At 40.7% G+C, this 14284-nt stretch overlaps 2 protein-coding genes across 7 annotated transcripts in view; both read left to right on the forward strand.

Annotated features, from left to right (window-relative positions):
• Positions 1-14284, forward strand: part of LOC134532070 (uncharacterized) — a 566709-nt gene that overhangs the window by 532439 nt on the left and 19986 nt on the right. The gene's annotated exons all lie outside the window — the stretch shown is intronic.
• Positions 1489-14177, forward strand: LOC134532064 (uncharacterized). Of its 3 annotated transcripts, none has more exons than XM_063368244.1 (7): positions 1489-1584; positions 6918-6982; positions 9824-9921; positions 11029-11176; positions 12539-12684; positions 12889-12973; positions 13710-14177. In XM_063368244.1, exons 2-7 carry the CDS (start codon positions 6980-6982, stop codon positions 13740-13742), a joined length of 513 nt encoding a protein of 170 aa, XP_063224314.1. In that variant the 5' UTR covers positions 1489-1584; positions 6918-6979; the 3' UTR covers positions 13743-14177. The 3 variants fall into 3 exon arrangements, with proteins under 3 accessions (XP_063224314.1, XP_063224311.1, XP_063224312.1); XM_063368241.1 differs by having other exon boundaries at positions 1534-1776; XM_063368242.1 differs by lacking the exon at positions 1489-1584 and adding an exon at positions 1925-2061.

The following is a 14284-nucleotide window of genomic DNA, read 5'->3' on the forward strand; positions in this document are numbered from 1 at the left end:
CGAATAGACTGGTATTATCTTTCAGCAAGTCCCTGGGGTAGCTCCAACATGAGAAAATTTTTGTATTTAATATTGTCTTAATAATGCTGGCCCAATCATTAGTGGTGGGGTATGCTTCTACCCAGCGGGTCAAGAGGTTGGTCACAACCACCAGAAACCTCTTCCCCCAGCATGTGCTAGAATATAGCCCCCATGACATGCAGCATGATATATTGGAATGGGGTAGTGGGGAAGCACAGCTGCTGCTGCTGCTCCAACCAATCACTCTGCCACAGCTTCCCCTCCTGGCACATCTCGCATATCCTCACATACTCCTGCACATCGCATGACATTCCAGTGAATGGTAATGGTGACCCATCATGTTTGGTATGTCTCTAGGTGTCCTGCCTGAAGCCAACACTGCTTCGCGTTCCTCCAGTGGTTCATATGTGTGCCACTCGTAGTCGGGTACTATTCCTCCGATGTAGATCACTCCATCCCTCGAGGCCAAGGCCTCACATGGTTCCTCTACTTGCTTCACCCATCTGTCCTCGGTGTTCTGTGAAATGCATTGGGTGTAGTACACCTGATGTTTCAGCTCGACCAGTTCCACGGGACATGGGTTGTCATCCACACTTAATACAAGTAGGTGGAAGGTCGAGTCCTTTGATTCGTGCTCGTATATCTCGAGGCCAGGTGACAGTATCTCGTCCCATGATACATCACCTACCAGACATAGTCTCTTATTGAGGTCCCGGGACAGGGCATCTGGAAGCTCGTTTTTTTTCATTCTGGGGACGTGTTCCATGACAAAGTGGTCAATTGTAGAAACATCATCCACCTCATGATTTTTCTCTTCCACCCCTAGAGGGTCCACAATCACATGAGTAATTGGTTGTCCATGTGCAGCACAAATAACATACCCTCCAGTTGGGAATGATACATCATCAGCTCCCATGCCACTGTCTGGGACTTCAGTTCGTTACTAAGGTAATTTCGTTCCACGCAGCCAAATTTCGGTCTGGCGAAGTTATTTTTGCACCTGTATCCATTATCATACAATTGGTATTGCACTATGCCTACCTCCTCAGCACCTGTGTCCATCTGGACGTACAGCTTTCTGATGGGGTTTATGTAAATCAGAGTGTGGCATTGGGAAAAATCTGCCTTCAAGCTTTCCAGTGCCTCCTGTGTGTCTAGTGTCCAGTGATAGCACTGTTGCGGTGACACCAGATATATCGGAAAGGGGGGGGGGAAGTAAGCATGGAGAACTCCCAGATGTTATTCTGTAGCCAGTTGGAGAGGCCAAGAACTTCTGCAAAATATCTATAGTCCAAGAATTAACTTTAAAATACATTAAAAATAACAAAAAAAAATTGTATGTAGTAATTGACATCATTACTAGAAAAAAAATTTTTGTTGCTAAAATTATGTAGTTACTAGAATGCTAATATATGTTAAAATTGCAAAATCACATTTTTTATATTTGCTGTGTTACCACTGGACGCGTTCCTCTCGTATCTGCCTCTGAAACCCACATCTGATACCGAAGGGTGATAGAATATTCAACTCGGGAAGTGCCGCAGTGATTCTTCTGTTAGCTCTGTGCGTAACCTTGTCTTGGGCTGTGTGTTTGACTTTGAACTCCAACTGATGACTCATTTTTAATGTGTTAATTGCTGCTGTGTCATTCCCCCATCTGTTATGTTTGATAAGTATATAAACTTTAAGGTACCTAGCTGATAGTGTCAGTACGCCAATAGCAGAGAAACGAGTAACACCTGGCAATATTTTAAGGTTTGTACCGTAATGTAAAAACGAATTGATACTACTGTGTACTACTTTGGTTGAGCGTCGAGTACAAACCAGGGTAAGGTCCGAACAGCGTTGTTCGTTGGCAAAGAGCAATTTCGTAATTAGGCAACTGTTTGTAAGTGTGCGATCAAAACAGGAACGACCACGCCCTCTATGGGCAGCAAAGATAAGCGTACAATTTACAATTCTGCCAAATAGCATGTTTATGCAATTACGGGACTTATTTTAAGTTGTTAAAACGCGTGGGTTAAACCGGAACATAAAGATGTTAAGTGACGTGACAAGTATTAAAATAATTTTAAACAAGAAAAAAAATATTGATATGGAAATTGCATTATTATCTTTGTTAGTGGCGGGGGATCTTAGTGGCGGGGGATCTGAACATGCCAGGGGTGGCATGGGAAAAGGGGCCGGAGGGGATGGGGTCAAGGGAACAGAGATGGGCATCTCAACTGGCAAACAGAGGACTGGAGCAGGTGGTGACTGAAAGCACCAGAAAAGGTGCCAGGAGAGGAGAGCAGGATGACGGGAACCTGTTGGATGTGGTACTTGTGAGACCAATGGAGGCGGTCAGGGGAAGTGTGGTAATGGAGGGCATCAGTGATCACAGGATCCCAGTAGTGGAGTTAGACGTGGGCTGGAGGGAGAAAAGGGTAAGGAGGGGAAACGTGGTAAACTGTTGGGGTAAGGCTGATAGAGTGGGGGCAGAGGCATTCCTGAAGGGGGAATACAGTAGATGGGTAGATATAGAGGACCTCTAAGGTAGATGGGCTGCCTTAAGAAATATTCTGCTGCAGATGGCTACACGTTTTGTACCTCAGAGGAGGGTAGGCCAAGGAGGTGACCCTCCCTACTATGGAAGGGAGTTGAAAGTGTTGAAAAGGAAATGTAGGAGGCTGCATGCGAGGGCAAGGAAGCTTGGGGGAGAGGAGATAGAGGCGGAAATGAAGGCGCTTGGGAAGGAACTAGGGAGGAAATCGCGGGAAGCAAGGGATGCTTACATGGAACAGCTGATGGGGGAAGGGGGGACGGTAAATGGGACGGAGCTCTACAGATACATAAGAAGAGTGAAGGGTGAGGAGGGAATAGGGGTTCTCCGAGGAGGAGGGGGGCAGGAATATACAGAGGACAGGGAAAAGGCAGACTTACTGCAGGAGCAATATCTGGCAGTATTTACAAAGGGGGAGGCATGGGAGGGTAAAGAGGACGACAGTTTAATGGGCAGGAAGGCCTTTGAGCTGCGACTGACAGATGTAATTAAGGTGATCAGGAGGTTGAAAGGGAGAAAGGCAGCTGGGCCAGATGGTATAGGGAATAGTCATTTGAAGTTGGGTGATAGGGAGATTGGGAAGTACCTGTTGGAGGTTTTCAAGCAGTCTCTGGAGGAGGGGAAACTACCAATGGAATGGAAGGAGGCAGTGGTAGTTCCCATCTACAAGGGGGGAAATGATAAGGCGGAGCCAGGAAGTTACAGGCCGGTCAGTTTGACGTCCTGTGTAGGAAAAGTGATGGAGAGGTTGGTAGGAAGGTACGTAAAGGGGGAAATGGAAGATCTGGGGTGGGTGGATAACAGGCAGCATGGATTCAGGATGGGGTTCTCATGCGAGACCCAGATGGCTGGGCTGTTGGAAGACCTGGTGGAAGCGGTGGACGGGGGGAAGCAGATAGATGCAATCTTTATAGATTTTGAAAAGGCGTTTGATAAGGTCCCCCATAGGAGGTTAATGGAAAAGGTTGAGTTGCTGGTGAGGGATGGAAGGGTGGTAAACTGGGTGGGTGATTTCCTGAGGAATAGAAGACAAAGAGTGAGAGTGGGTGAGGAAAGCTCCGAGGAGGGGGAAGTGACGTCGGGGGTGCCACAGGGGAGTGTGCTGGGGCCTCTGTTGTTCACAATTATGATAAACGATCTGGGGGAGGGCATGAAAGCCAGATGGAGGCTATTTGCAGATGACTGTGTAGTGTATGAGGTTGTGGGGGAAGGGGGATGTTTAGCAGAGGACTTGATAAGGTTGGAGCAATGGACGGAGAAAAATGGAATGTCCTTGAATGTTGGTAAGACAAAAGTTGTCAGATTTACAAAGAGGAGGAAAGTCACACGAAATGTATATTACTGGAAGGGGCAGGAGATAAGAGAGGCAGCAGGATATAAGTACCTGGGGGTGACACTGAAAAATGACCTAGGATGGGCGGAGCACATAGAGGGGGTGGTCAGGAGGGGAAGGCAGGCGCTGGGGTTGCTTGGTAGGACCCTGCAGGGAGCTGGGAGGAGGACAAAGGAGAAGGCATACTCCACATTGGTCAGGCCAATGTTGGAGTATGCGGCGGCGGTCTGGGACCCCTACCTGGTGACTGAGGTGAAGGAGCTGGAAGGGGTGCAGCGTAGAGCGGCTAGGTGGGTGATGGGAATGTGGAGAAGGAGGGAGGGGCAGGATGGGAAACTGCATAGCCCAACGGAAATGATTAAGGAGTTGGGGTGGGAAACGTTACAGAGGAGAAGAAGAGTGGAAAGGTTGGTCAGGATGTTCAAGGTGCTGAAGGGGGAAGGGGGATGGGGGCAATTGGGAAGCAAAGTACATAGAGGGGAGTACAGAGGACGAAGAGACCACAGATGTAAGCTCCAGAGGGTGTGGAGGCGGACAGAGAGAGGGCGGAACACCTTCCTGGTGAGGACGGGGAGGGAGTGGAATGGGCTGGGGGAGGAAATGGTGGAGGTCAGGGATGGGAGGGAGCTGAGGAGAAAGCTGATGGAGGGGGGGGGGGGGGGAGAGGGGAGTGAGTGGGAGTTCTTGCCACCGGGTGAAAGCCCAATTGCAGGTTAAGTAATAATTTGCAATTTGCAACAACAATCACTGCAGGGCCTCGAGAATTTGTATATCGTATGTTATGTTTCCCTAGCAGCAGAACGTTCACTGTTCACTACGTTGTATTTTAACGCCGAATGCTTGATATTTTCTCGTACGCTATATTTCGGAAACAATGCGTATGTGCAAGTTTATCATGCTGATTCGGGAAATTGAAAAATAAATATCCTACATCACAGTATAATGTGTTTTAGTAATATAAAAAGACAACAAATCCAGAAATACATGTTGTTCGGATGGTTTAGAAAAAACTACTCACTTTTAACAGTGTTTAGCTATGCTGCATCATTGTTACGTAGTAAATTTAGCTATAGCTATTATATAAATTCCTTTTTGTTAGCTTATGTTATTTATGATTAAGCACATATTCACAATCTGTGGTATAATGGTGAAAATCAAAATATCAAAATGTACATTTTTAAGACTGTCATACATGTTTTGTGTTTTTACTCAATATTAAAACCCAAATTGGTAAAAATAACTGGGCCATTAAATTATTTTTAGCTTTTTTTTTGTGTGTAAGGCATATGTTGCTAAATAAAGAGGTCAAAGATTCTCTTGTCTTCATTAAATTAAGATGCCTTTACTCCTCTTATAATGTGAAATATTTCTTTCAACATTTGTTCATGCACACCAGTCATTTTAATGACTTTTTTTTAATATTCTGACGACAGTAGTCGTACCCTCCCAGATGCAGAGGCCGTACCTGTCCACCGACGTGGACCTAAGGGAGATATGTTTCCCCCCAGTGCACCGACTGTGAAGTGCAGAAAATAAAACGGGGCTCGTGAAAACAGACATCGCCTTATCCTTTGAACTGCCTACCGTTCCTCCTACCCACGTAACATTCCCTCCAGGTCCCGTATTTTCCGGTCCCGGCCACGTTGGCCTGATCTCACTTCCTCACCGACAAGAGCTACATGGGCAAAACAGGACATTTTCGCAGACAGGAAATTAGGGACCATAGGCCGAGGGACATCATTTCATACACATGTCTATTTACCTTAAATTTGACCATTTGTCCTCAGAGCCACCACTTTGAACTTTTAAAGAGTGGTAACGGGCACAACCTCCTACCTGCAGCAATATTAACACTGCGAGTATATTTTTGAGAATTTTTTCCTTTTTTACTGTATTTGGACATCACAAGTATTTTGCATTTTTAAGCATTTATCTATATTTCCTCATTTTTAATTATTTTTACTGCACAGTTCACCTGTATTGAGTTTTTTTAGACTACAGTCATAATTTTTAAACACCTCTATGGTATTGTCAAGAGAAACATCAGGAAATTTTGAAAATATTGCTTTTATACTTAGAATATTTAATAAACTATTCAAATATAACTTATGATGATCTCTAATGTTCATAGACTGTTATTAAAAAAAATTATGAAAAACTTTTAAACCACCCTCTTTCTCTGGAAAACTACCTTACCTACTAATTTTGTCAATTATATTAGTTTACTTGATTAACTTAAAAAAACTTAATTAAAAAAGGTAAAACCACCAAATTATAGTTATGTGGCAGTATTTAACCAACTGATGTCAACTCACATTGCAATAAAATCTAACTAATCCGAACTTAGCAAGAACACAACATAGGAGAAAGAGAGAGAGAGAGAGAGAGAGAGAGAGAGAGAGTGCAAGCTAGAGAGCTGATGAGGATGATGGCTCCCCGTGGAACGCACGTCCGCCCCAGTCCGTGAGTCGCTCGGTACTGGCGTCTGGCCTTGGCGCGAAGGAAGGTCTCTGTGTTCTCTCGCGCCAAAGTTGCTAAAGTTCTGTTATTCGGAATTAATTTTAATAATAACAAGCTGAGAGCAGCTCTAAATTCATACATTAATTATTCTTAATTAATCTGATTGGCAGATGGCTTTTTATAACTACATTTAATTAATTTGTGTAAATTAAGTTTCAATGTTCAGAGTCACACCAGAGACTGTTTGTTGCTTGCTGACCGCTCCAGTGGCTAGTTACACATAAAAATTAGTATACAAGAAATTTGTAAACATAAATAATGTTGGCCTAAGTTCTTCGTAGACTGTCAAACACACGCAAAATTTCACTTAGTATCAGTGACCATACTTCACTTTAATTGCTCTTTATCTTAATTTTGTTTAAATAATTAATTAATCATGCCTTTCACAACAAAATACAATGTAAGAATATGCAGCTCAAGCAGAATTAAATGTCTTACAAGAATTTTTCCATGAGTATTTCTTTTTAAAGTAGAATTTTGATTTCGCTGTTCTGTTTCCAGGGTTACTGCTTTTTGGCTTCTCCCGCTGCTTGCTGCAGCAAACCAGTCTTCGAAGTGTCACCATGGTGAGTGTGTCTGCATGCGTCAGCAGCCATGCACTGTCCGTCAGTCAACGTGTAAATAATGACTAAAATAACATTTATGTCAGGCCATGGGAACATTTTTCAGGACAACATTAAAAGTTCCGTAACATAATCTGTAATCGGGTCTTTGATGGGTCTAGATGCTCCATGTGTTCCGCTTGACGTCGACTGGGGCTTTGCCCCCCTAAGCTTTGTCAGACTCCACTCCCTTTGTCTTCTTTTTTTTCCCCCAACCACTTCTTCCCGGCATTAGTACTACCGATGTATGCAGTTGTGAGAGTTCAAACAGCGCGCCATGAACTACCTCATCAGTGCTTCACTCTCTTAATTAACCGTAAATCATATTGTAAACCTTTATTATATTTGTCCCAAGGGTTATGTGTTACAGCAAATCGACCAAGAGGGTTTTGTTTAGTAATTTTGATATAATTATGCTGCCAACTCAAAGACAGCACAGAGCATTCCCGAGTTGGTCCAGAGTCCAGCCGAAGCCAGACTTTATTTAAATACTAAAATATTAATTAACTAGCTGCGGTACCCGGCGTTGTCCGGGTTTATGCAGGGTGATATGTTGTCCGTGAGTTAAAGCAAAATGGATAGCGCTATACGACAGTGTGGTGGACATAGAGAAATGACACACAATTTTGGTTTGTATGTCTATGGCCTGTGATTTTCTTTTTATCCATGGTAATAGGTTGAACGGTTTAAATGTTAATGTGCTTCAGCGCCATCTAGCGGCGAGTTACAAAATAAAAATGGATAACATAAAAACATAATATTTAATCTCACTTAATTAAGCTCACTTAAATCCGGTCTACTTGATTCAATTAAATCAATCTGATCAGTTTTTTGAAAATATTTATCCTGACAGCTGTTTGGTTATATTTTTATTTTGACACAATAAAAAAAGTATCTAAATGAATGTCATTTGTTTTTAAGGTACTAACTTCAATTCTATGAACATAATCAAGTTATATAATAACAACTGTAATACTTACAAATTACAATACAATCTTACTTAAATTATTTACAAATAAATAACCTATTTCATTTTAATAACTGAAATAAAAATTAATATATTTACAAATTACAAAATTAACTAATTTAAATAAATATAAAATTTGAAGTTCAATAAAACAACCAAATATAAACTAATTAAAAAAAATTAAATTAATTCTAATCAATAAGTAAAATTTATTGTTCTTCTTCTGGTTGTAATATTTCAAACTGGAGATTTGCAAATTCAGAGGTTAAATAGTAATCATAGAACGTAATAAATCAAAAATTGAGAATTGAAAAGGAGAGAAAATAAATGTCATTGTCATCTACGTCCGAAAACTGAACTCCAAGTTTAATTGTTGTATTCTCAGCAATGAAAACCTATGAATAAGGAAAAAATATGATTTATAATGCAGTGATAATTATAAAAATTAATACTTGGTTAGCTAAAATAATCTTCATTTTTTTCGAATACTTAAGACGCTGATTGAAATGAAATTCTGATGAGTTTATTGGCAAACAAAGAATTGTGGTTATGTTTTTTACAAAGCTTATTCAATTTCTATAACAAAAGACTATTTCTGTAAACATCAGCAATCCAAATTGAAACCGTATAGAATCCTACATATTAATTTTATTATTCATTATAGCCCGAACTGTAATTAATAATTTTTTTTTAACTTTCATTATAACGCCCCTGCAATCCCCTTCATGGGTGGAATTTCGTAAAATTCGTTCTCAGTTGAACTCAAGATGACAAAAATAATAATTTCGCCAAATTCAAAATCTGTAGGAGCTATAGATAAAAAGTTAAATTTTTATTATTTTGAACGCCCCCACACTGCCCTTTGTGGATGGAATTTAGTAAAATTCTTTCTTGGTAAATTTTAACATGCCAAAAAGAATATTCTGGCCAAGTTTTATATACATAAGAGCTATAGTTTGAAAATGTGTTGTTTTTTTTAATTAAGGCCCCCGCAACCCCCCTTGCGGGTGGAATTTCGTAAAATCCGTTCTTAGCTGACCTCTACTCTGCGAAAGGAATATTCCTACCAAATTTCAAGTCTCTAGGCCTTATGGTTCCAGAGATATTGTGATGAGTCAGTACATAGGTGGAAAACTCATATATATATATATATATATATATATATATATATATATATATATATATATATATATATATATATATATATATATATAGGTGGCACTTAAAAACCACCAAATCTGTAGCTGTTAATACATAAGTACCCAGGAAGCTGAGCTTAAAGTGAGGTGGATTATTTTGTTGTAATCGAAAGCAGAATAGGTCTCTTGTAACCTTGTTGAGTGGGATAAGCTCTATTCACCTTAATCCTTTAGTGTTTGAATTGTAATGACTTGCTTATGATGGTTCAGAAGCTTAAGTTCAGAAGTTTATGTTGTTACTACGCTTTGTTCGTGACATGTCCGGGATTCACTGTTGAGTATTGGCGTGCTTGACGATAGTACAGCCTGTGTACTAGTCCTTTGTGTCACCATGTTGGTAATGTTGGGTTTAGCATTCGCGATCTGGTAATGTTTAAGTTCCAAGGCAAGTGATTAGATGATTTGATGTTAGTCACTGCTTGGACATGCTCATCACCAGGCAGTCAACGTCAAACATTTTTACTAAATAAACAAATATGATGAATTGTTGGGAGCATGCGTGGGTGTTTTTAATTTGCAGTATAGTACGATATCTACCTTTTAGGTTTTTTTTTTTTAACATTAACTACCCGATTGTTTGCACTGTTATGCCACATTTTGTAACCAAAAAGTGGACTCGGATTTTGATGATGTCCCTAGAGTAACAACGCCTCATTTGACTGGAAGAAGGCAAGTTCGATTTATGACTTCACTGTGAGGGACATCAAAGGCCAGGATGTGTCGTTGGAAAAATACAGGTACAGATGAATATTTTTCACATGTATGCTTGGTTTACAATGTTATGATACTGCATGTTGTACATGATATTGCTGAAGAGAAAAAAAATCAAATTTTAACTGTGTCGAGATCTTAGTGAAACCACCCTGAATTTCATACAAGTGAATGTAAGTTCACTGTAATGTCAGATCTTCAAAAAACATTAAATTGCTTTCACTCGGCCACCAGTTAGAAGATTTTTGCTTTTATGGGGACCAGCCTCCATATCGAACTGGGTGTGTGCCAAAGAGAGAAACATACTGTCATTCCCAGGTCTGGGGCAGAGATTTTTTTTCTTCAACATTTTATCTCAAAAGTGTTCAGAAGTCAGGGTGGTCATTCACACAAATCTGTTATAAATTACCCTGATTTTTCTGTTCAAAATGTAAAATTTCCCATTTTGCAATTTTCTGAAAGAAATAAAAAATAATCCAGCCTCCAGCATCCCTATTGATTGCCTAGTTCTCACCAATTACATTATTTAAGAAGTTTGGATATGTATCGTTTTGGTCAAGATGGCAGAGCTCCTTTTTGCCAGCCTCCACGTTCACGTGACATAACGCCATGCAATTTTTTTTTTCTTTCGGGGCTTTATAAAAGACTGTGTGTACATTTCGCCGCTACCTTATGATTTGCCAGAGTTGAGACGAAGAATATGAGAGGCTGTTGCTTCCATTACTCCGGACTTGTTAACCGAAGTGTGGGAAGAATTGGACTTTGGGTTGGTTGTTGTGCCGCAGAACTAAAATTGAACACTTGTAAGAAATACCAGGTTAGTTTACCTTCAATTTGATCTACGATTTGTTGTACATAGTCAAAATTAAACTGTTATGATATACCATTGAACCTGGGACAGTCTTTCACGGACCTCCTGCATTACCAGTGCGTTAGCGACAGAAAGGTCGGCACCGGGCCGTGCTGGTGGCGACGGAAAGGTCGGCACCGGGCCGTGCTGGTGGCGACGGAAAGGTCGGCGCCGGGCTGTGCTGGTGGCGATGGCCCGGCTCGGCCGTCCCTGGAGCCACCAACATGCCTGACTTCCCGGAACGTGGACATCCTGCAAGTATGTGTGTGTGTGTGTGTGTCAGGGGTCACGTGGCCATCGTGGTGAACGTGGCCTCCAAGTGCGGGCTGACGGCCACCAACTACAAGGAGCTGGCGGAGCTGCACGACAAGTACTCCCAGGAGAAGGGCCTGCGCATCCTCGCCTTCCCCTGCAACCAGTTTGCCGGAGAGGTGCGTCTTCTCGCCGGGCTCCCAGTCCGCGAGTTATGAACACAAGAGAAATATTTCCGTTCTAATAAATTTTTAAAAAAAATAATAATCCTAACGTTTTCTATTATCATAAAGATTGACTTGATGTAAGCTTTTGGACATACGTCATTGCTATGCACATGTATGTCTAGAAGAAAACTACAAAAAACACAAATTACAAAAACACAAATTAAGCAAAAAATTGCTGTTGTCAGGATATAAACACCACACAATAGTCCACAACAGGAATATGGTCAAAAACAAAGAAAAACCTGTCATCATTTGGTGGGGTTTTTTTTCGTTCTCTTCTGTTTTTGGAAAACTATTGTGTTTGTTTCGTCTTTTCGTTTTGCTGTGTTTTTTGTCTAGTTTCAACTGTTGTGCTGTCATCATTTGTGGGGGGTTTTTCATTTTTTTAGTCCATTTTCTTAGTTTTTCTTTGTTTGTTGACCATATTACTGTTGTGGAGTATTGTGTGGTGTTTATATCCTGACAACAGCAATTTGTTGCTTAATTTGTGTTTTTGTCATTTGTGTTTTTTGTAGTTTTCTTCTACAGATATGCATGTGCATAGCAGTGGCGTATGTCCAAAAGCTTACATCAAGTCATGCACTCCCATTGCACAAATCTTTCAAAGATAATATCAGAAAGATTATTTAACCTGTTAACACAATTCCTGATCTCTATTGTTTACTAAATGCATCTATGCCATGTTTTGCCACTAGTTCATCCTAATAGATATGAGGTAAACTAGCACTGAAAGCTTTCTAACTTTACTCTCCAGAGATGCTGCTGACCTGCGGGATGGCGTAAAATAAAAGTGGCTGAACTCTGAACATACAGGCATTGTCTGTGATAAATACACAAAGAAGGAAGCAAATAGCTGTTAAAGAAAGAGCAAAATATATTTTGTTAATTCATCACAATATTAATTTGTTGCATTGTATTTAATGCTACACAAGTGCTATTGCCATTGTACACGCACTTTTCATTTAAAGAAAACATAGCACCTTTAAATCTATGACTTACTTCAAATCATGCTGTAATTTTTTGGTGTCGTTACTTCAAAATTGTTCAAATCGAAAAACAGTGTTACTTTGACGAATGGGTTTATATATTTTTTTTTAAAAACAACACACACTTACGAAAACTTGATACTTGTACATCAGTAGATCCCGCCCTTGTGAAGCCAGGGCAGATTGCTTGTTTTAAAATCCTTAGTTATCTCAACCCCTCTTCGTTTCCTTTCTGAGGAGGGGAGCTCCCAAGCAGTCAGGCAAGCATCTGGAAAGTCATCTCAACTTGAATCCGTGCAATATCCCATAAACTATGCTGGTGTTGCAGGAACCGGGCAGCTCAGAGGACATAGTGTGCTTCGCGATGAAGCAGAACGCCAAGTTCGACTTGTTTGAGAAGATAGACGTGAATGGAGACGGGGCGCACCCCCTCTACAAGTACTTGAAGCACAAGCAGGGCGGGACCCTGGGAGAGTGAGTCGTTGCTTCCACCGAGATTACAAGTAGCTTACCTTCATGCGCACCTTCTGGAACTGTCTTACACATGTGACCAACATGATCAATGATGAAAACTTGTGATCAATCTGTTTTTTTATTATGATTGTAAGAACTCTTAATTGTAAGAACATAAGTGCTGTTCAGTTTAGCCCTTTTATTAATAGATTTTTTTTTGTCCAGCTTCATCAAGTGGAACTTCACCAAGTTCATCATCGACAAGAACGGACAGCCGGTGGAGCGACACGGACCGAACACGGACCCCAGCGTGAGTGTTGCACGGCTGAGAGCAAACTAAAAATACCTATCCAATGGTGCAACCTTCTTTGCACTGTCGTGGGATTACATAATGTGCAATAAAAAGCTGGGTCATGGACCGGATGGATGCAAGGACTTGTGAATGTGGGTTGAATGGCCCGAAATTGGTCATACGCAGTATAGCAACCCTGGCAGAACGTGAGTAGTGAATGATGAAATGTGGACCAAGGTAAATGCAGTGCAGCTGGCTTTGCATTACGCTGGGCTGGTGCAGATGTCGGACATTCATTTTTATCTAAGGTCCCTGGTGTGGGTAGACGTGTATTGATTATTTTATGTCAATTATTAAAATTAGTATCTAAAAAATTTTAAAAGCTTTACTTTTAAAAATAGTTCTATTTTTTAAATTCCAAACAGAGTAACTTCGACCAAATTAACATAAGCTGGGAAGGCTTTTAGTGCACTTTTTGCGTGATTCGGTATGTAGGCCTGTAAGTTATTCACTTGGGAAAGATATTATCTTTATCTTCTTATTGCCTTGCGGGTCTGTGAATAGCCAAACACCCCAGAAAGCGAAGCAGGGAGGGTTAGAAAGACTGCGATAAACTGTGTAGGGAACTACGGATATATTTACCATTTCATGGCACATCGTTATAAGCGGGGCAGGGAACGATTGCATGGCAGAAAGAGAGAAACGCCCTGGGGAAAGTGCTAGGGTCCTGAAGGGGTTGCTTATTGTGTTGCAGAAGCTGGTGTCTCACCTGGAGAAGTACTGGTGAGGACGCGGTGGCAACACTTCTTCAGATCTTCTCATAGCAGCTTCTCTCATCCACACATCATCTTTGACTCCAGTTTTAGTGCCTTTCAGTATTGTGATCGCTCACATACACAGTATTTCAACCACTAAAAGAATTTTGGTAGAGCATGTTCTTATTTTACTGATACCTAGTGCAAGCAATCATGTTCAGACTTTTAAAATATAGAATGATAATTCAACTGTTTATCATACAACCAGGTTGTCAGCGAAAATTGTTTCCACATTTTCTCTCATTCTTGTAGAAACTATGGTACTCCCCACTTTATAAACAAGTTTATTAAAAGATTTATTGTGTTTTCTGATCATATTCAGTACCTGAAGAGGTTTTTTGATATCATGTAAATAAAAGCTGTATATTATTTTTGTAAATAAAAGTTGTTTATTCTTTTGAGAGTTATTTGTGCAATTGCACTGTTTTTTTTATCATAATTTACATTGTTTCATGCTTGTTTGGTATTTATGATTATTTACATGCTTTAATGGTGAAAAGGCCTGATTCGGTGG

This window comes from Bacillus rossius, chromosome 5 (assembly GCF_032445375.1).
Source record: "Bacillus rossius redtenbacheri isolate Brsri chromosome 5, Brsri_v3, whole genome shotgun sequence".
In the NCBI taxonomy this organism is placed as follows: domain Eukaryota; kingdom Metazoa; phylum Arthropoda; class Insecta; order Phasmatodea; family Bacillidae; genus Bacillus; species Bacillus rossius.